The sequence below is a fragment of the Calidris pugnax genome, unplaced genomic scaffold (genome assembly GCF_001431845.1).
Source record: "Calidris pugnax isolate Ruff unplaced genomic scaffold, ASM143184v1 scaffold70, whole genome shotgun sequence".
In the NCBI taxonomy this organism is placed as follows: Eukaryota; Metazoa; Chordata; class Aves; order Charadriiformes; family Scolopacidae; genus Calidris; species Calidris pugnax.
Window position 1 is genome coordinate 11,523,663 of NW_015090862.1, and position 22,101 is coordinate 11,545,763.

At 43.5% G+C, this 22,101-nt stretch overlaps 2 protein-coding genes across 4 annotated transcripts in view; both read right to left on the reverse strand.

Annotated features, from left to right (window-relative positions):
• Nucleotides 1-22,101, reverse strand: part of CEMIP (cell migration inducing protein, hyaluronan binding) — a 116,600-nt gene that overhangs the window by 67,350 nt on the left and 27,149 nt on the right. The window lies entirely within an intron of this gene.
• Nucleotides 1-22,101, reverse strand: part of LOC106889519 (transmembrane protein 2-like) — a 58,574-nt gene that overhangs the window by 2,365 nt on the left and 34,108 nt on the right. Inside the window, exons 18-23 of the mRNA XM_014944619.1 lie at nucleotides 18,304-18,512; nucleotides 6,912-7,094; nucleotides 4,659-4,872; nucleotides 3,812-3,913; nucleotides 1,419-1,579; nucleotides 36-145 (exon numbers count right to left, since the gene is read on the reverse strand). Coding sequence (XP_014800105.1) covers nucleotides 36-145; nucleotides 1,419-1,579; nucleotides 3,812-3,913; nucleotides 4,659-4,872; nucleotides 6,912-7,094; nucleotides 18,304-18,512 — 979 coding nt within the window. The remainder of the gene's footprint in view (nucleotides 1-35; nucleotides 146-1,418; nucleotides 1,580-3,811; nucleotides 3,914-4,658; nucleotides 4,873-6,911; nucleotides 7,095-18,303; nucleotides 18,513-22,101) is intronic.

Genomic DNA, 22,101 nt, shown 5'->3' on the forward strand with positions numbered 1-22,101 from the left:
AAACAAAAAAACCATGGAAGAATAAATACATTTACCTTCCTTATGGAAGACAATGGGCTTTGCTGAACCTAACCTGGTAAAAACAGACATTTCAGAGCTCCCCACCACCTCTGCAATATCTCTAGAGCAGACGAGAACAAGTGATCTGAAAAGAAGGACAGTAATTACTGCATGATTGCAAAATATTACTTTCATTAAGAATCTGCAAGACCTTTAAGCTTCAATTCAGAAAAGTACTTAAGAGCTTTCTTAACTTTAAGAACATGCTTAAATCCCTTTGATTTCAATCGCACATAAGCTTTCCTAAGTTTAAGCCTCTGCTTAAGTGTTCCTAAATTAAACCTGTGCTTCACATGGAATCCAAACAAGCACAAATGACTATTTGCAAGTGAATCTCTTATAGGAGAGGGACACTCCCTTGCAGAAGAAATTCAGTTGCTATGCAGTCCTGAGCCTCTGAAACTCTCTCTGTCCTGGGTCTGATTTTCAGTCAAGCGTCAGTCTGGCTTTGGTCCTCCCAGATGTGCTTTCAGCCCCCAGTTAATTCTACCCACAATGAACTACAGGTTGCACAATTGGCTGCATTTAGTTGAATGCCTAGACTTGCAAAATACACATCCTACCAGAAAACCAAATGAAAAGTACAGGCATCATATGGATATATGTCTCTTCATGCATGTTTTATACATGTACATACTCAGGTGCATAAATACAGACATAGTAGCTCAGGAGCGTTCAAATCTTTGGTCATGAACTGCTCAGAAAGTCTGTTTTCTGGTTATTTGACCTGCTTCTGCCAGCAGCCAAGAATTTATCTATAAATCTCTGTTGTTCCATGTTTATGCGGCGACACATAAAACCACAAGGAATGTGGGACAGACACAAACAGAGATGATCCAGACCAGTGCCAGGACACATGCAAGGTACCAGAGCCCACAGGCTGGCAGGTCTACTCATTGGCTCGCCCAAGAAAAGTCCTATTGGAAAATCTGGCACACCTATCATTTTCATCTGTCACAAGAGGCAAAAACAATCAGTAAGAGTAAACAGAAACCAAATGGAAATGGAAAACTGAATCATCAGCTGCCAGGAAAACACTGGACACCGGGACGGGCGTGCAGGACTGCAGATGTCATTGCCAGGACCTTATCTACTCCATGCTGGAAAATGAATGGTTAATTTAGAAGGAACTGTCAGTTTTCCAGAAAACCTGTTTCTGTCTGCTCTAATCTGCACAGTCCTGGGAGAGACACATTGCTTCTCTTATTACCTGGGTGATATTTGGGATTTGTACATATTTAATCTGTGCCAGATTTCTTCAGAGCACAGGTTTGGTTATGAAAGCAGGTAATTTTTTCCTTTCTTTGTCTATCAGCCACGGGTTGCTACATGAATTGGGCTTTCAGCAGTTTGCTTACCTCTCTTTTATAAATGTTTGAACATAATCAGTTACTGCACTGGCAGTGTTTTCACCAGTGACTGTGTCAAAGTGCCGCCTACTCACGACTGCTCCTGAGCACGCATCTAGCACCACGAAGAATATCCCACGGCTATTGAACAGGAAAACCGTGTCATTTATCTGCAAGAAAAAACAGAGGTAGGTTTTATGGAGGCAGGCTGGGGAGCTGCAGCCTCTCATCCTGCTTCTCCGTATAAGGGAGTTACAAGCAAGGAAAATATCAAGGGTGTACGCCCTATAATTTTAAATGTATAATTAGTACAGATGAAGTGACAACCTTCATAGATGGTCAGTGTCAGGAGGAAGCAAAACCCTTAGTTCTCTATGGGGTACAAACCCAAGAGAAATGAGGTCATCGGCATCTTTGGTGTGTTGGGAAGATACATTTGGGAAGCCAAGAATCCTGGGAGTAAAATGCTTAGTTCAGTCATAATGCAATTTCTTTCCATGTGAGGGAAATTACTGTCACTTGGCAAAGCAGATTTGACCACGGAGCAAGGGAGAGGTGCTGAGACAGCAGATGGGGGAACACAGGCGACACATGGACTTTCTTTTGTTTTCCCTGGAAATATAAATATATAAAAAAAAAAAAATCCTTCTTGGGATGGCTGTTCCCAGGGCCTCAAAGAAGCTGTAGCACAAGTGGCTCCTACTCCTCTCCTTCCCTACAGCAAGGGTTCCTTCCTCAGGTTACGCCTCTCAGGATGCTCCACCATCTTTGCTTTGAGAAAGGCAAAGGGTTTCTGAGGAGCCTGGCACTGGTGCATCTCCTCAGCATCCCGGGGGATGTGTCCTCCCAGCCTGGGAGGCTACAACCTCTGCTGAGGAGAACAACGTACCCAGGTCAGGCGGTCAGAAAGCTGAACTGAGGATATACAACATGCCACTGTAATTCACATGGTCATCCAAAGCCCACAGGCACCAGGGAGCTCAGATACATCCCCTCAATCTGAGCCATGTGTGTGCCTCCAGGGAATACAGAGACAGACTGAATGAGGGAGCCAAGTGTTAAAAAGTGGCTTCGGCAAGATGTCGGAGGGTGCTGAATGCAATAGGGGGTCAAGGGTAAGGGAAACATGGATATCCCCGCCATGGGGAGGCAGAGGGGAGCGAGGAGGAACACAGACAGGCTGAATCTTCTGCCTGCTCCTGGCTGTCTCACATTCCTAAGCCTGGGAAGCGTGTCAACGCCTGGATGCACACAGGGCAGAGAGCAACCACCACTGCAAAGCAACCTAAACGTGAGCTGCTGGCAAAAGAACCAGCCCCACTGCGTGTCCTGCCCCTCTCCACACGCTGCAGACCCACCGAGGGGCCAGCACGAGGGCTCTCACCGCCCCACGGGAGCTGTAGCAGGGCACTCAGCCCTTGCATTATAAATTTCAAACATTTCTGACTTTTGCACTTCATTCAGCAAAACAAGAACAAAACATGGTTTTGGATAGCGGAGGCTCCTTCACTTCACTTCTTTATTTCCAGATTTTCCTCACTTTTTAAGATGTAGGGTAAAATTCCTTCTTTAGACTTTAATATTTATCCCTTGCCTAGTCCAGCCTTTATTCAGCTAGGAGTACACGTGTCAGAAATAAAACTCCCTTTGAGAAACAATACTCTGCATTAAAGCTTTAGAAAAACCAAAGAAGCCCTGAGGATACTACTCCTGTCCCAGGAGCGCTGCACACACGGCAGGTGAGGATGCTGTCTCCAGTAACACCTGCTTGCTAATGGTTTTCGATAAATTTTTGATGATACAGCCAGTGCACATGCCAAGAGACCTTGGCAGCTCAGAGTCCTTAGGGACGCTGTACCAGCTTTGCTTGGCATTTGTTAGCATTAATTATAATTCAGTAGCACACAGGCATGTAAGCCTGGACAGTGTCCTTGCAAGCATGATTTAAGTCACCCTTCACCATCTAGACAGATATATAAGGCATGTCAAAACCCCTTCAGTAGTGAAATATAGTTATTTTTATCTTTTACTGCAATGCCAGCAGAGAAAATCAGAAAAACAAACTTGTTTTTTTTCCCCACATCCTTTGTAAACAATGACTTCTGGTGCGCTTTCCCCGCCCCCACCCCTTCCTCTGCATTAGAGTGGTAGTGTTAATTCTTCTTCTGAGGTGATAAAAAGCCTTTTTTCCCCCTAGGGGCTCAAATCCTCATCTGAATAGAATACGAACTCCCAGTGACTTTAATGAAGTTAATTGTAAGGGAGAACAATGCACTCGCCTCTTCCAGGGGAACTTCCCATTTCCTTCTGCCAAGGCTCAGCATGATTTTGCAGTAACTTTCCTTGGAGATAAAGTTTCTCCTGTTTAATCATCATCTCAAACGCGGTAAAACCCAACGTACCTTAATGAATGCAGATGTCAAATGGTTTTGTATGTCTGCCCTGCTGAGAGACTGGATCTGGATCCTTAGATACTTGACTGAGGGTGTGCTAGTGATGGCGAGCTGCAATTACACCAGAGACAGAAACTTAAAAACTGGTTTTCAACAACAAAATGACACCAGTGTTTATATATATGATGGCAAATTTTTCAGAATTCTTTTTTTTCAAGCTGTGATCCTGGTTTACAAGTAAGTGCTTATTATTAAGGCACCACTAACCAAAGGATTGTGGCAATGCTGGTTGGAAGGGACCTCCGATGGTCACTCTGCCACTAAGTAAGTTTAAAACTTGAATATGATTTTCATATATTTTGCCTGGCTATAAACTCAAGTGGAGATCTGTATGAGCCTGAAATAATTCTAGAGGATTTAGAGTGGGGTGAATTTACAGTAAATGAGAAGAGAACCTGGCTCTGATTTTTCCGGTTATTCTATTTACCAGAATTATTTCCCAGTGTGAAATTCAGCAACAATGTCGTACTTTGGACTTTAAAGCCAGTCTAATCTGAGCCATCTCAAGAATGCTAATGTTTTTCTTGTTTAAAAGAGAGAAATGGGGAAAAAAGGTGCCATAAATGCGCATTCACATGCTTCCAGGTGAGCAATTTCTTTGAGGCTACCTTTGAAGCAATAGTACAAAAGGCTGCAGAAATTCAGAGCAAACCCCTTCCCTCTACACAGGTTACAAGACGCTGATTCACAAGTGGGAGTTCCCTATGGTTTTTCATTGTACGCTGTGAAAAGGAATTGACCTCTCATGGCTGCACATCCACGGCAGAACCCAAGGTGCTGTTCCATGGGGGGGTACCTGTGGGGCCCCACACGCTCGGCACGGCCCAGCCGGGTGCTGGGACACGGGACGGTGGGCAGATGGTGGCCTCTGCGGGAAGGGGTTGGGGTCACAGCTCCAGGAGTCCCCTGGGGACATATGCGCCGTGATCTTAATACGTTCACAGCCTTGCTGAGAGCAGTAACTGTGTCCTTTCCGAGACACGTGGGCTTGCAGGTGAACAAAGAGGTACCTACAAACAAGAGCAAACAGCAAGATCAGACCCACCATGTTCCTAGAGGCAAGGTCTGCACATGAGAAATTGCATTATCCTTCCCAGTGCCCAACATCATGAACCAGCTCTGTCTTAGACCAATGCAATATGGCACAGCCTTTGCAAAACGGGTCCTGCAAGGATGGAGGTCGAGTTCCCCTCTCATCCTGGTGTGATGAGACCCGTGGCACTCGCAACCTCTACGCCCAAGCCAGCTGCCTTCACCAGGCAAGCATGGCGTGGGGCAGACACCCCCTCCAGCCCCAGGCACTCCATGTCACCCCCAGGTGTGGTGGCATCCCACCAAAGAAAGAGCAGTGGTGATGCTCAGGCTGCTGTGCAAAGACAGCCTTGCCTGGAAACATCAGCATCTCCCCTTAGGCTCTCTGCGTGGCTTGGTCCTGGCTCGCAGGCAGAGTTTAGCCTCAGGCATGCATGACAAATGCTCAAAGGCAGCCAGGTCTTCTGGCTTTCATAGTTCTTTTTTTATTTTTTTTTATTATTTTTTTTTTTGCTAGCTGTTCTAAGTATGTTTTCAATCGTGTCCGTTCTGCAATTCAGGCTGAGGAAATTATATAAACAGCTCAGTTCAGCTTCAGGATCAAAAAGATACACGAGGTTTAAAGGGATTTTTCACTCTATTTCTTTTAAAACTAAATATTTATTTCTATTTGTCTGGAAGAAAGAATGAGTAAGCTTGGTTCCTTCCCAGCATGTGGGGTTAAAAAAAGAAGGGGAAACATCCCGCTCATTATGAAATAAAATCTAAAAAACAACAACAGGAAAAGAAAAAAGCCAATCCTCTAACTTCTGTACTCTGAAAGGCTAAAAAAATCACTGCTGAATTCAACAGAGGACCAAAAGGCTGATACTGCCAGAATTAAGTTAGGTTAGACCCATCAATCCTCATGTACCAGCTCCAGATGGTTGCTGGCAGCTAGTGGCTCTTCCCCCACACACCCACATGTGTAACCATTTTCCCCACTGTTTAGTAGTAAACAACCTGTTTACAGAATTTGGACAACATTTTTTTTCACACAAAAAAAAAAAAAAAAAAGGCAAATAGCCCAGCTTTGGCAATGGGAAACAAAAGGCTTCATTTTCACCCCCGGTAGTTTCTGGGAACACATCTACCCAAAAAAAAAAAAAAAAAGGAGGATTAACTAACAAATTGTTATTTCACAATTCTTACGATGAGAGAGACCTGGCCATCAGCGAGGAGCCTGGTGAAGAGGGAAGGCATTCTGGGATTCGATTGCTCATGTGTTATGGTTGAATGAATAAATATATCCCATCTTATTTTCAAATCTGGCACTTGTGGATTGATTCCTGAAGCAGCTACTTAGTCAGGTGAAGTGTCATGGGACCCAGGGTTAGACCACAAAACACTTTTTTCCTCCCTGTTTTAGCTGACTGAGAAACACAGTTTCGTAATATGTTTTTTTAACCAAAGGTGTTCTAGAGTCTTACAAAGGTAGTGCAAGTTCTCTAGGACTCTCTTCATGCCTTCAAAATAAGAGGTGTATTACTGTGCTTTCCTTTTACTTTTACAAAAAGACATTTTTAGTGCGTGATGATCTTAGAAATTTGTCTTTACGGGAATATGAAGAAATTGAAATTTCCCAAATTATCTCAGTGTTGGAGCTGCAGCAGTCACGAGAGGGCTCCTTCTCATGGCCCTTTGGGGTAAAATAGATGCTAACAAATACACTGCACCCACACCTGCAGCAATCTGAGCAGCAGAGATGCCTCAAAGGAGCTAAGTCCAGGCAAGGAATCGGGCATTTTCTTAATAGCAATGCAAATCTCTGCTCAGTGATACAGAAACAGACCTAACCCAGGTACTCCAAATATAAATCCATTTTGACCTGAAATCAGTGCAAAGACCATACAAGATGGACGGGCCCAAATTTTAACTCTGAGAAAGGGAAAGGAGGTGCTGGGGCAGGCAAGAGAACAGACCGTGAGGGTTTGCTGCCTCTTCCCTGAGGGACCCGTGGGGACAATGTGGGGCTCACCCTGATGCTCTGTCGAAGTAGAAGAGCCGCTGGTGGGTCCCGTTGAGAGCGGTGGCCCGGGAAGGGGCGGCGAGGTAGTGCTTTACACTGTGCACCCTCCCTGTCTGGCGCTGGTAGATATCTGCCACCACCTGGAAAATGGCTTCCCTGGGGTAGCAGAGGGCAACGTGCAGCCAGTCTCCTCTGTCGGTGAAAAGGGGAGGCAGGGGGAAAGAGAAAAAGTGCACTTAAGGGCTTGAATACAGGACAGATGATCTGCAGCCAAGAGTACAGTCTTCAGGGGAAAACAAAGAAATGTCCTTTGAGGTTCTCTTCTTCCTTTAAAAAAACACAACAAATCCTCAAAGCCAAAGAAAATCAGATTTTTTTTGCTTTGTCTGGAAACAACGGCTGCTTATTACGAAGGTCTGATCCAGGGACCCCGGCTGACCTCAGAGGACTTTGAGTCAGGTGCCAGGATGGCTTAAAACCAGAGATTTTCCCTTCCTTGCCCCATAAGGCTGCGGTACAACCAGTCACATACCCACTCACATCTCCTGGGGCAGCCGGGGCTTGCTTTAGTTCATCTGGAGCTGCTGCGGGAGGGGGAACCGGCATCCAGCAGACGTTTCACCGGGGGCACAGATTCAGGAATTAGAAAGTAATCTCTGACTTGAACCAGAGCCACAGTCTAAAGAGACCTGCTTCCTCCACTTTACAGCAAAGTTTATTATTATGGTTTCCATTAAAATCTCCCTCTCCTCTGCTCTTTCTCCAATGGCAGTTTAGAATAAACTAAGGGTAAAGTTAAATCATCTTTTAACCCTTGGGTGTCACCATTTCAGCATACACACTTACAAAAAATTGCCCCCTTAGCTTTCCTTTATCCTGTGATTTTCATCGCCACCCTCATTGAGAGAAAAACTGGGCTCCAAACTAGAAACATGACTCAGAAGCAAAAGATGCAGCTACGGTGCAATTCAGATACTGATGGGAAGGATCTTCCACAAAACCCAACACCCTTTCCCATCTGCAGGATGCACTTGTGCTGTACAATGCAGAAAGCCACAAGAAGTTTACACTTGAAAAGAAAAACTGAATAACAAGACAGTTAGCTTAATTGTTTTTTTTTTCTTTCTATCCTCTGAAGTGGCTCAGTGGACCACACCAAAGGGCCTGGACCAGTACCATGGTTAGCTTTCCTTATATTACCAAAACCATCCAGGCTTTAAATGTACTCTTTTAATTACCTGGCTTCCTGGTTAAAAATGTAAGAATATAAATTTGGCCTAGAGAAAGACAAATACCACCTTTGTCAGCTGTCTTTCTGGGCTCTACAAAGCTGAGGAAGACAAAGCTTCTCCAAAGGCTCCCCTGAAATGACCCACCACCTTTCCCTGCCTGCAGAGTGATAGATGGGAGGAAACCACTTTGATTCGGAGAAATCTGGGAATCTGCATGCTTAGACCTCTACTTTGCATTACACATGGAGAGCACAAAAGCAAAGCTATTTCAGTCTTTTTCTGGTTTTCTCATTAAAACAAAACAAAACTATCTACAGGCTGGAAGAGGGGACAGGCTGTTCTAGAATAATAAATCAAAGCCGCACAAAGACCCATCAGCTTAAGCCAGATACTGCCCTCTAGATTTTAACCAACTCCAGCTGTGTCATAACACAGGACAGCTAGAAAACGGATATATTTTCAGATGATTTGGCCTCCGACTAGAGGAAATGAAAGAAATGCACCAGAGCCATGTTTGTGGAATACTTTTAGGACGGAGTCCCAAGACATTTGGCTGTTTCATAAGGGTGATTTGCATTGCGTTAGCACATTTCATCCCCTGAAGACGCCATCACAAAAAGGGCTTGTCATCTCCCTCAAATGCTGGGAACCAGCTTTGGTGCCATGCTACACTGACTGCTACCTCTCTGGGGAGCAAGAAAGGCACTCGAGGGTGAAAGAAAAAAAAAAAAAAGTGTGAAAAACCCCACAGCTGTGACCATCTTGAGTCACTGGAGCATTTGGGAATACGAGGGCTAGAGCCTAGTGTGCACATGAGCAGGCTGAGTGAGACGCTGCAATAAATTATATCAAGATTGAAAAGATCAAATGAAGAGCACCCACTTTGGTGTTTGTGGAGAAAGAGATGGAAATAAGTGCATTCCCACAACAAAGAGCCTGGGAAGAGATGTGAGAAGGGAAGGCATTAGAAGTTATCCTTTATATAAATATAGGAAAGAATAAGGTGGTTATTTTCTCTTTAATTTAGTGGTATTTTAACAGCTTCCTACTTAGTGCTTTACTTCAGTTCTGTTTCTTCAGTTTGTACAAAATCTGCCGTAAACCCTCCCAAAATACCTGGCTGTGTGGCTGAACTTGGCTCCACTATCTCCAGGGAAAGCAAAGCAAGAAGCAGCAGTGCTACGACGGGATGGTCCCCAGGACTCTGCCTCCCAGCTGGCCAGCGGCTGGGGGTCAGATGCCTGTTCTCCAGCCCCTGCCAAAACTGAGGGAGAAATGCAACCACAGGCATCAAGCAGTAATCAGGCATGGGATGGCTTGGGTATGGTGTTCAAAGTAAAACAGATGTGCGTGTGCCTTCCTCGGCCACTGCGTTGGCCACCAAGGACCTCCTGGCTGGGTCTCCAGCACAGGAAGCCTTCATCTTTTTCAGGGTGGTCAATAAACTGTGGCTCCTGCTTTCTTTCTCTGTCTAAACCTCTCCATTCTGTCTTATTTACCAGCCGCTAATCCAGGGTGAATATTTGCAGACAGAATAATAATAAGTCCTTATTCTGCTGATCTCAGTACCAGCACGTCAGCTGGGATCTCTGCAGATGCCCCAGAGGCTTGGGGACACAGGCAGCACTAGCAAGAAGAGAAAACACTGAATTCATAGTAGATCCCAAATTATAAATTCAGAGTAAATTCAGACCCCTGCCTGAATGCTGTGGGAACATCTGTCAGATGCTCCTATGCTAAAAGACCAGCACAAAAGGAGGAAAAAAAATTAAAACACAAGGGGCAGAAGTCAGACTATTCATAGACAAAATGCTGTCCAATGTAGGACTTTTTTTTAAAAAAGAAAAAAAATAACTTTCATTCTTAGGAGTTTCTTGCAAGTTTCGGATGGAAAGCCTGACTTTTGAATTAGCTGTCAGTTTAAGGCAAAGCTGTATTAACATGTGTAGGAAATTAACTGGAGCTATTTAAGATATTTTTGCCCCAAAACTAAGTAACCGTGTTCACAACCTTTTCTAGTGATAAAGTTCAGTTCATTTTAGAAGTAGGGAACATTTTTCTTTCTCTTTTTCATTCTTGTTCTTAATCAGACCAACGTTTTCCTATGTGTTTTTACAAAAGAAAAATTGGTGTTTGAAGAAGAAATGCTAAATATGGACTAGGAAAAAGTCAGAGTTTAGTGGGTCCTAATGATTTCAAACACCACTTGGAAAATTTTTGAGAGTCTGCTGACACCAGCACGTATAAAACCTGACACTTCTGCCCCTCTGTTACTGTCATTCAATAATCCCCACAGTGCATTTCATGCATTTTTATGAATGTGTTTAGCCTCTTTATTTACTTTTGGAAATGACTGGATGAAACAAACCCAAGAAACCTTTCTTTTTTCACTAGGATCTTGGCATTTGCAGTTCTGACTCTTTCAGGTGAAGCAAAAACATACGGCAAAGTGTCAAAAAAATATTCTTATATTTTGGCAGTAAGCAGGCTTCCTGGGATAAGCAAAAGCAAAAAAAGGATGAGGGAAAGGCAAAAAAAAAGCAGGCAAGAGGTTTCCTGTTCTTGGATATGTGGTAGATAGAGATCTACACGTAGACACATACATACCTCATTTACAACCCTCAGAATAACAACCCCCAGCTCAACCCCAAACTCCCAAAGGCAAAGCCACTCAGGGAAATGTGATCAAGCAGGCAAAGGAGGGGAGACTTTTGTGAGCGGTGGGATGTGAAGTGAGTCATGTAACTTGGAGACGAGATTTGGCCGGAGTAAGCATAGAAAGAGTGCGTGTCTGGGACTCTCACTGCCTGGGAGAGGACAAATAACGCTCATTCAATATTGTGAACATGCCCCTTAGCTACATCAGAGATAGTATCAGTCCCAGGAAAATGGGTATGATCTACTGCTGAGGTTGCTGGTTATGCTGGACACCAATCCTGGCTGTATTTTAGCTAAGGGAACTTCTAAGCTGATGAATATTACTCTAGAAAACATCTCCACCATGTTTATTGACATGGTGTGTCACGTAGCTGATGACCATGGAAGTGCACAGTCCAAATCTTGATCTCACTGATGAAAATCTGGGGTAAACTAATGAGGGAATGCCGCAGAGTACAACTAAAAATTACTTATTTTTTCCTTGAGCTCGAAAAAACAAGAGACTTTCATCCAGTGAGTCAGTCTCCCCCAACTGTTATTACTCCTATTTAAAAACAACCCCTCTGACGTTTTGGTCAACATCTACGTGAGTTGAACTTTCAAAGGGAGTGAGAAAACTGGGAATTTGAGACTTTCCTGTTCATAGTATGGGAACTAAGCAGAAATCCCCACATGCTGCTTTGGTAAGTTTGTCTCTCAAAGACTGAATTTTGAACTTCAAAAGACGAAAAACGCAAAGCCATCATTCAGCCTCCAACCCATCTCAAGAACAAATCACAGGAGGTCAATGCTCCTTGTTCTATCTCAGGATACAGCTGGTTTTTCTCTCCAAAAATGTCTCCCAACCTCACAACAACCTGCCCAGCACCAGGCTGACTCTCTTCTGGCACAAAGCCTGCTTTCAGGACAAGCCACCTCCTCTCCAACCAACATCACTGGTGGGGAAAACGGAACGAGAAATACCCACACACCTCACAAGTGCTGAGAAGAGTGGAGAAAGAGCTACAAGGAACCTGGCCATGTCCTCACCACTTTCTTTCAGTTCAAGCTCTTTCCCTGGAACCACGTTTCCCACCAGCTCCTTTCAACGAGCTTCACTAGCTCTTTCTCTTTTTCTAGACTTCTTTTTATTTTTCCGCTTTCAACTCAAGTCCATCCAAACCCCCCGTGATGGCAAACACGGCTACTGGGCAAACATCCAGCAATATTTTTCAAGACCTCATTATTAAGGATTGACTTTTCTGGAAGACAGCTTGCTGCGGGGATAGTAACAAGTTAGGTATGTGTTTAGCTAACTGGAGTTGTGTGTATTGGGATTTAAATGCCTTTCCTAAATGTTGCCATTTAGGAAATGCCATTAAAAATTCAAAAGCATAGGCCATTTCTTAATATAAATTAAAATTTTTGGTTTTACCCATGTGCCTCCTTAGGCAAAAAGAATGATTTTTGCTTTTGCAAAGCTCAACAAATTATACAAGGGATCCTGCCCTGAGGTACACTTCTGCTGATACTCATGAAACCTGGGTCTGACTCAGACAGCATTTGGCTCACAGACAATTGGATTCAAGGAAAAATAAGAACTTCCTGCATTTAAATAGAGTACATCATCTTATCATCTTTTTTCCCACCCTACATGCTTTCATGGAGGAATCACATCCCAATTCAATTTGTATCTCTTTTAATGCGTTCCCAAACGGTCTGACTATGTGTATTTTGTATTTTTCTGCTGCTGTGCCTTGGATGCACATGAGGTCAGGAGAGGCTGGTGGCCCTGAGGAGCCCCAAGCTCCACTCCATGGGCCAGAAGAAGGCTGAAAGCAAGGAAAAACCTACAGGTTTCACGTGCCAGGCTTCAAAGTGACAAGCAGCCTGGTTTGCCACGGCCATCTGGGGACCGTCGGGTGCTCAGATTGCTCTAATCCATGCTGTAAAATGATCAGCTGAGGAAAAATGTCTCTCCTCAGAGTCACCTTGGTAATCCACGGGGCCAGCTGCAAGCACAGGCCATGGAGGAGAGAGAGCAGTGAGGGCTGCAGGCAAAGACGGGGCTCAAGGATCGCTCAAACACAGCGATGTCAGCACCCGCTTTGGCCCAGCTGTACTGAAATGGTGCAATCTGCAACCTGGTGTTCTGGCAAACATTTAACTTCTTTCCAATTTAAAAAAAAAAATAATAATCTTGTGGCTTTCATCCACGGGTTGACCTTTGGGTAATTTAAGGGATTTAAATAGACAGAAGGGAATTCAAATGTATCTGCTGACTTCTGTGTTGTGTGGATGATTAAGTCCAAGTTACAGATGTTATCAGGAGGGGCAGGCTATGAAACTCAAGTAGCACTTTACTTATTATTATTGGAAATAGTGCTGGTGTTACTTGTATTACATCCAGATCTGGGGGATCGAGATCAGAACTCATGTATGTATAGGAACAAGAAAGCAGTCACAGCCTTAAATTGTTAAGTCCCCTTTGAAATACTAATTTTGCCTTCCTGTGCATTTATCAATCTGGGAAGCAAAAGGAAAAGACCATTTAGAACTAATCTGAAAAAGGAACAATTTACGAAATATCTATAAACCGGGCAAGTCTGCAACAAGCACATTCTAGCCTTGTCTCATTATCTTTGTTTTCCTCCAGACCTTATCACCACTAAGGAATTTAATCGCAAAAATGACAAGTAGCTGAAAGTATGAATCAGACTGGCACTGAATAAGAAGCCGTAGGAAACACACCTACCTACACAACCCTGACAAATAGGAATATAACAAGTCCCCCAGAGTCTCAGTGCAAACATGGGCTGCAGAAGTTTGCTTGCACTGAAATCTCCTCTTTTGGATGGGTTGCAGCATCCTGGAGGCTTCACATCACCCAGAGTTCAAAGGCTTCGCTATTTTTAATGAAGAATTTAGACCCGAACTTATTCCAGACTCTTGAACTTTCAGATAGCTTAGATCATTCACTGGTGTATATGATAACAAGCCCTCGTGCAGAACTGCAGCCTGGCAAACACAGGAGTCGAGCAGCACACCTGTGCCCATCCCTGCACAAACACAGTAGCAGGGAAAGGCTGGACACAATCCCAGGCACACACATGGACATCTGCCTTTTTGCTTGCTGTTAACAAGGAATTTGGCCCTCCCCTGCCATTTTTTTTTTTTTTTAAAGGCTCTCATAAGGATCCAACTCCTGCAAAGAACATCAATCACATGAGCCTCCCTGCATCCCTCCAGGTGAAGTAAGAGGGTGCCGATGAAGACAGCCTGGGGGAGGCTGCCCTGCACTGTCCTTGGAGCTGGCACCTCTCAGGAGAGGGGCAGCACAAAGGAAAGCCCCTGTGTGTGGGACTGGGGCATGCTACCTACAAAAATTACCCTCTTTATACTGGTAGCTGCTCACATTTCCCTGAATTCCCTGCCGAACCACAGCAGAGAGCCCTAATAAGGGAAAACCCTTCCCTCTGAGCCTTAACAGACCAACTACAGAGATTTGCCTGTGCTCATTAAAAACAAGGAATGTTTCATCTAATTGCCACTGCTTTTCAGGCTGCTCCAACAACACAACTTATTACACTATACTTCAGATATGTGCTTTGAGGAGATTTAATTCTTATCTGTAGATTTGCTGATAGCACAAAGAAGCCTGGCTGATTTACTGAACAGCACTGCGCCTTTGATAATAGCATTTGCCTTCGCTGCTTCTGCGATTAGAAAATTTGCACAGGCACAAAGCCTAGGTCATTAAATTGAAGGACTTCATTTCTGACTCCGCTTACTGTATGAAGTGCCAATCTTTGTGCTGCTTTCCAGCACCTGAAAGGAGGCACGCACTTGCAACCAAATAATGCCTTCCATCCTCTCCTCCTGGTTTACCAGCCTCTCCCCGCTCTCCTAACAAGCTTGATGCTCTCTGTGGGCCTGTGTGCATCAGGAGATTAAGTTTGAGGAAGGTCCTTAAACCCAGTCTTACAGATAATTCTCATACTTGTGTGAAGCAGAAAAAAAACCCTAAGAAAACATACAAACGGCTCTGAGGAGGGGTGGGAGGAAACCACCCCCGCAGAAAGAGGAATCCCATGGAGAAGGGGTCTGAGGTCCCTGTTCATGAAGGTTTCACACACCCTTTATGCCCGATGAGAGCCATCCTTGGCAGATCTGGGCTGGTTTTGGAGCACACTTTATTCCCGGTCATTAAAATTCCAGCCGGGGCTCTCCTTCTGTTCACTTGCCAAAACATTCAGAAGTTACTTGTCCTGCATTACCTCTTTCCAGAAGCATTAATACCCATCCACCGCCTTCTCCTCCTCACAGGGAAACTCGCAGCCATTAGACAGACAACCCTATCTGTAGCTTAATAAGGGCATTTCTGCCGAGACAGCTACGTTCCCCAGCAGCCTGAAAACACAGCCTGTGGGTCTCTGCCAGGGCTTTACAGTTGCCCATCAGTCAGCTAGTGCCAAATGCAAACAAGTCCACCTCACGGTGGAAGGGAAGCTGGCGTGCGTTAAAGAGCTCGTTTGCAGCACCTGGAAATTTGCATGTGGAGACACGGCAATTTTGTTGGGTTTAGCTTCATATTTTGATGGAAGTGAAGAAACTGCAGAATTACTCTAAACACGGTTTGACTCTGGTGGGAAGAAGACACAAGAACTGCAGCAACCCTCCGGGTGCCCATGATAGAAAGGAAAAGATCTCAGTGACTGTGCCGTGATTGGTGTCCTCCTCCTCTGCTGTAAAGCCACCTGAGTGGTGCCTCTGAACTCCCTGGGCAAGATTCACAGCTCACAGAAAGCAGTGCTGCCAATTTCAGCTGAGTCATGGGAATTCATCCCAACCTGCTCCTGCCCACCCCAGGAATCCGGACGTTCCAGTCTTTTAATAGACATCTGAACTGGCATGACATCTATTGGGTCTTTCTGCAGTGCTTCAGAGGCAGGGAAAGCGTTAATCGTGCAAGTATTCAACATCAGTGCTATGCCTGACCTCCACAGAAATCCAAATCCTGGTACACATCTCCCTGTCAAATTCCTTATTTCCCCTCTGACCTTCCTTTAGCCAGCGCAGAGCAAATCACTCCAGAAGCGTGAGGGCTGTCGAGTGGCACAGGCAGCATCCTGGATACATCCATCCATCATTTTACAATAACAAGACTAAAAATAGTTTAATTGTTCACCCAGGTTACGTCTGAAATTGTTAATCCCAGAAAATTTCTACTAAAGTTCATTAAACATTTTTTTGGCTTGCATCACATATTCTGCACAGATGTTGCTATGTTAAGAGCTCTTTTTTTTGGCAGATTATTCGGTATTTTTGATTAAAAAAGAATAAAACTTAAAGCCACTTGAGACAGGTAAAAGTCTTCCCTGATTTTCTAACTGTGATTACTCTGGGCTCCACAATCTGAGATTTCTTCCATTCCCGAAGTGACTGGAATACAATTTACTAAAGGTCATACATGGAACTGCTTAGGCAGGCATTTGTTTTCCTTCAAACTCCTAAATCCTCTTTTTCACCTCAATTCCCTTACCCTTCTACAGGAATCTCATTTCTCCATGTTTTTGCATGTAGTCTGGACATTTCACTATTGCCATTGCAACAGCCTTAAGTCTCACATTAGTTAGGATCCAGCATACTTGAGGTGTACATGGAGCAGCCACAGATTTCATTCCCAATTATTTCTTAGCAAGATGCTCTAAATTAAATTAAGTAAAATTGTGGGTTTCCTTCATTGCAGTATATTTCTTGTTTATAGTTCTTCAAAACATAAACACATGCCTTGCCAACTGTTTCTGGATCAGAAAAAAGCTACAAACCTTTGCCCTATTCAAAAGAACTGGTTTCCCACAAGACAAAGAGAACCACAACCACCTTGTGGTTTTCAGTAGTAAAATGTAAATTAAGTTGCTGCTTGAACAAGAGCTAAACTTCAAGATGAGCTTTACTAAAGATCCAGTGCTGCCTTCAAATTTGAATCTCTGCTTGAAGACTGTGGGCCAAAGCTTTGGCAAGTATTAATTGGCAAGTGATAGAGTAACCACCAGTTACCCAGCAGAAGATTTAGCTCTGCAATTGCAAGGAAATAGCTAATCATTTTAAGACAGATAATAATTGGAAAGCTCAGCTTGTCCCTGAGTGACTAATGGGTCTTCCTCTTCCTTGAGTTGCACAAAGATATATTAATACAGAAAACAGTGATTTAATTATAGTAATTACTCTGTGACCAGAATGTCAAAACACTGATCCTCCAGTGACTTAGTCATGGCCCTACAGCTACTACATCTTTAAATCAAGAGGACTAGATATATCACTTGCTATAATGGGCATCTATAAAGAGGAAATATTGCCCTTTGTGGCTGCATTTCGTTGGGGCTTCATAATGGGAACTAAGGACAGTATTTTTCCCCAAATTTCTTCAGCTCCAAAATTCAGGGGAACCAAGAAGATCTCAAGCTTTCGCCAAAACTATCCTAAGCTAAAAACCACAGCAGTGACACTCTGCTGGAGGAGCAGTGGGTGTGGGGTTTGGTGGATAACACTGGCTGGACTTGGGAACCTGCGAGATTTACCAGCAGTACGTGCTGCTTCGTGGCCTCAGGGTCTCTGACTTCTTTCATCTCAACTATCTAAAACCTGCTTTGCAAATCTGAGCCTGTGTGTGGTTGGGTTGCATGTAATCATGGAAGATTTCATTTGCATAACTCTGTACTTCTGCTGCATTGCATTTTTATCAATAACTGAGGAGTCACATGAACTGGAAAGGCCAAGGCGATGTCCAGATTTTTTTCGTGGTGCTCATCTCTGGCAGCATATATGTGCAAACCATGGCAATGGCTGTCACTGCTACGCTGGCTGGACTGCAGGACTCTCTCCCTAACAGCTGGACCAGCCCAAAGCACAAATAGTTTCACAGAAGTAAGAAAAACCAGTACGAAAAACCATAAATGAAATTATGCAAAATGAAACAGACTGCAAGGGGAAAAAAGTAGTATCTACAATGGATATACTCTGCTTGTATATAATGCTAGAAGAAAACATGGAAAATAAACATGGCACAACCTATAATTTTGCTCTACCGACTGCTAACATTTTAAAACTTCATGTAAAAAGAAAGTGACTGCAGTGCTGTTTGGATTACAGAGGATGCAAAGCTCTGTGCACATTCTGATGTATTTCTGCACTTTATATATATGGGAGATAAATTATGTGTCCAGCAACCAGTACAAACAAACGAACAAGAGCCAGAGCATTTCTGGAGGGATTTCAGGGACAGCAGGCCAGGACTTACTTGGATTCTGTTTCAAAACTTTCTGGAAAGAGAAATGTCTCTGCACATCAAAAACGCTGGAATAAAGCGAAAGCAGAGGCATCTCGTTGCATCAGTAAGTGCCAGCCATTAACACCTTGCTGCCACACTCTCAGAAATTGCTGAGACATTTGAAAGGTCACTTGTGAATAACCTGGGAAATAGCTCCAGATCTTTTGGAAAAAGACCATTTTCTAACAACATAGGGCAGTACCTGTTGAAGTTGATGGGGTACAGGATAACATCCTCAGGTGCTCTGCCGTCCCACTGGATGATATAAGCCTGCTCGAGCATGACGACGGGCTGGTACTGCTGGTATGGTGCTCCTCTGTTCACGCCTTGCAACCGCAAGGGATGGGAATGGTATGTGGCTCTGGCAATGGATAAGGTCAGATTCTCAGGGCGCCTGGCCTGAATATAAAGCTGAGGGTGAAAGGAAAATGACAAACATATCCATTAAATCAGCCAGGCTCAGCCATAACATGTGCATTTGATCATAGCTGCCTGTAAATGGTTTCTGCCAATGAAGAGCTCAGAACATTTGGAAAGTCACTGAAACATTTCCAGTTCAAATAAAAAGGTAAACCAGAAATAGCATCTGCAGCCGTTCGTGGGGACACCATGAAGTGAGGCATGAACTGTACACCACTGTAAAAATGTTCAGTATTGAAAACCTTAAGGGAGAAGGGTAATCAAGCAAATATCGCAAAGTAACTTTTTTATCAATTTGAATAGCTGTGCTTTAAAAACAGGCTTATTCTACTGAAAATACAGAAAATTCTTAAGTTATTTCAATAGGCTTTGGATTCGGTCCAGTTATCTAATAGAATCCACATCTTTGTGCTCAAGTAGCAGACTATGCTGGAAATTTGGGGGGCTAAAACTTGATGGCCTGACTATATAACCTTATGGACCAAGCACCATGTCCCACAGGCTTCAACAGAGAGCTCTTCTGTGCAGGGACCAACAGCTTCCCTTGGTCTGTAGTTTAACTCTACAAAGTACACTCCTGTTGTATGCTTTTTCTGTCTGGACATGACTCAAATAAGGCTAAGTCATGTGGCAATCAGTAGTTTTAATGCAGAACGCATGATGTTCACCTGCTTTGCCCCATGTGAATTTCCAGTGCAAAAGGGGGATGCACAGCTGTCATGCAAATCTGTCTCAGCACGCAGGGTCGTAGGAGACAGCTTGTCATATTCCCTGAAGGGTTTCAAATGCACTGAGGACACCTATAATCCTGCTTCTTTCACTCTCCTACAGCATAGAACAGCACCTCTTTGCATCAAGAACTTAGACCCAACATAAAGATCCATGCTAGCTCAGAAAAGTCTAAACTTCTACATGAGCATCCATCCAACAAAATTACTTATAAGCTCAATTTCTGTCTTTAAGGTAGATCCAAATGGAGGCAGTAGTCTCTTAACAGATTTTAAGACCGCAGGCAAGGATACAAGCATAGCCAAGAGTAGCAGAGAGGGTGAGACTACTTTTATCAGGATATCCGCCTTCTAATGCAGGGCTGGGAGACCTTGGCCCCTCACATCTCTGTATCTGCTTCTCTTCCTCTTGGCTATGTAAATTGAAAGCTCTGCAAAACCAGATTGTCTCTCATTGGACTATATATGGGCTAATTCTAGTTGGGGTTTCAAGCTCATTCAGCTCCCATTTCCAGCTTCATGCTCAGAAGAATTCTACACTTGTGCCTGCTCTTGGTATTGGGTTTGAGCTCCTCCGGACCTCCAAAAGACAGGCCATCTCTGCCTATCTCTCACTTCACCCCTGAATTCAGCAGCCTCATGTTGGGTCTTGTGTCAAAGCAGCAAACCAAAACTGGTTATAAATGTGTCTTGGATATTCAGTCTGTTCCTCCTTTCACACCATTGCACTTTAATGATGAGAACCTATCCCGAGTGGTATCTGCAGACCCTTGAAGATTAAAGTGGATCCCAGAATTGTATTAAACAGAAATTTATCCTGGTGGCTGAAAGTATTGATCAAGTAATTTACCCCAAAAAATCTCTGAGCAGTAGCTCATTTGCTCATTCTTGATGGTTCAAGGAAGAAAAAAATATTTTTACAGTCTGATAAAGGACCTTTTTTATTTATGAAACCAAAGAGGAAAACCTATTTTCCCTTTGCATTTAAACCGTGATTGGAAAGTCAGTAACATGCAATACAATAAACCACATTTCAATCTCATTTTTCCCAAACCAGATGGGGAAGGGCTGAGATCAGAGCAGGTGATCAGTAAGGTCCCTACGGACCTGAAATCCAATCAATGCATTAATTGTTCTCAATCAAAACAGCATTTTCTGACAAAGAACAGTTGGAATGAACTCTGATACTGCAAAATAATATATCGCTTGTGTCTTTGTGGGTAAGAAACAAGAGTTCCTGTACTATCACTGTAAACTGACGTTATTTCCTTCTCATACATCTCTCCAGCAAACATAGAATATTAAAGTGGCTGCTGTACACTTACTGCAAAATTAAATGCACCAATGATAAAATAAGCCAAAAAAAAGAAAGGAAATGCATTCAATCAGTCCCGAAGCTCCTAAATTACAGACTGCCAAGAACAAAAGATTCCTATATACATTAAGGTATTTGTGGAAAGGGAATAAAAGAGAGAGAGAAAGGAGTCTATGCACAATCTAAGCTGCTCACTACAGTGGTTGTTAATGAGTTTAAGAAAGGGCTGGATGAGTTTACAGTACGCTTCAGTAAGAAAAGGGGGAAAGCCTGTCAGAGATTTGTTGGTAACATTTTCCCCCAAGTGCCCAGGGACCAAGTCACATGTCTGACATTAAGCAATAATGGAGACTGCTGTTTGGAGAATGAAACAGTAATTACTAGAACAAATTAAAATGACACTTCTGTGTTGATAGAAATATCTGTAAATGGACTTTGTCTCCTATAATGACCAGCAGTGGCCACTGAGTGAATGCCTTCCAGAATTGCAAGCCACCAAGGATGTGATTTTCAGTCCCACGGAAACAGAGTAGTTTGGTGTAGTAGATCTGGTGGATCTTGCAAAATGTTTATTATTAAAGGACGTCACAGTAAGTAAACGCCCTGATCAAGCAATCTAGATCCTACACAAAGAGACACTTTTGCCCAGGTAGAGCATCACTAAGTCAACAGGACTCTTGACTGGGAGCAGGGGCTGCCTGAGATGTTTCCAGCAGCAACTGGACTCTGGTCTGTAATGACAGTCCTGATGGCTTTGTCCTTCTTGAACACACCAAGCTGCACAGAAAGCAGCATCCCGCATTTTCCCATTCATCCCCTTGGCCTCCCCCCTCATTTGAGGGAACAAGGGACAAGAGGGGAATCCAATCCCAGAAAAATCATCCAACAAAAGGCTGCATTTAATTCCCAATGAGATTAATGAAGTAAAAAGAACCCTTTGAGCTCCACCAGCCCCAGGTAGGTGAGACATCAGCCACTGTCCCATCACAGTGTTCTCAGGATGTCACAATGTGGTCTCTTTTCTTCCTCAGCCTCTCCTCTGAGACACATTCATTCACTTGAACTGAACTTGGAAAACTTTATCATTATTCTCCTCGTATCTACCTTTGCAGGGGCAAAACACTTGTGAATAGGAATGGAAAGGAACAAGGAATTTTTTTCTAGAATGAAAAATCCATCTTCCTTAGCAACACCTCCATAATTTTTGGTTAGGTCTATCGAAATATTTAAGAGAAGAAAGTGGGTCATAAAGATCCTTTAAAATACGGTAAGTGATGACAGCCTAATGTAGTAGGAGAAGAGCTAGTTAAAACATTATAAAACACGAGCCTTCTACTTGCCTGGATGGTTTAATGGACATAGTTGTCATTTTAGCTGCTAACACTTCATGCTAAAAAGATGTGTCAGATTTCCCCGTGCTTACATGGCAATTTTCCCAAGTAGATTGTGAAACTGAGAAGATAAGTTCTTTTACAATTCATGGGGGACCTGCTATTCAACTGTATAGTAAGTATGAAGATAAGCAACACACAAAGTC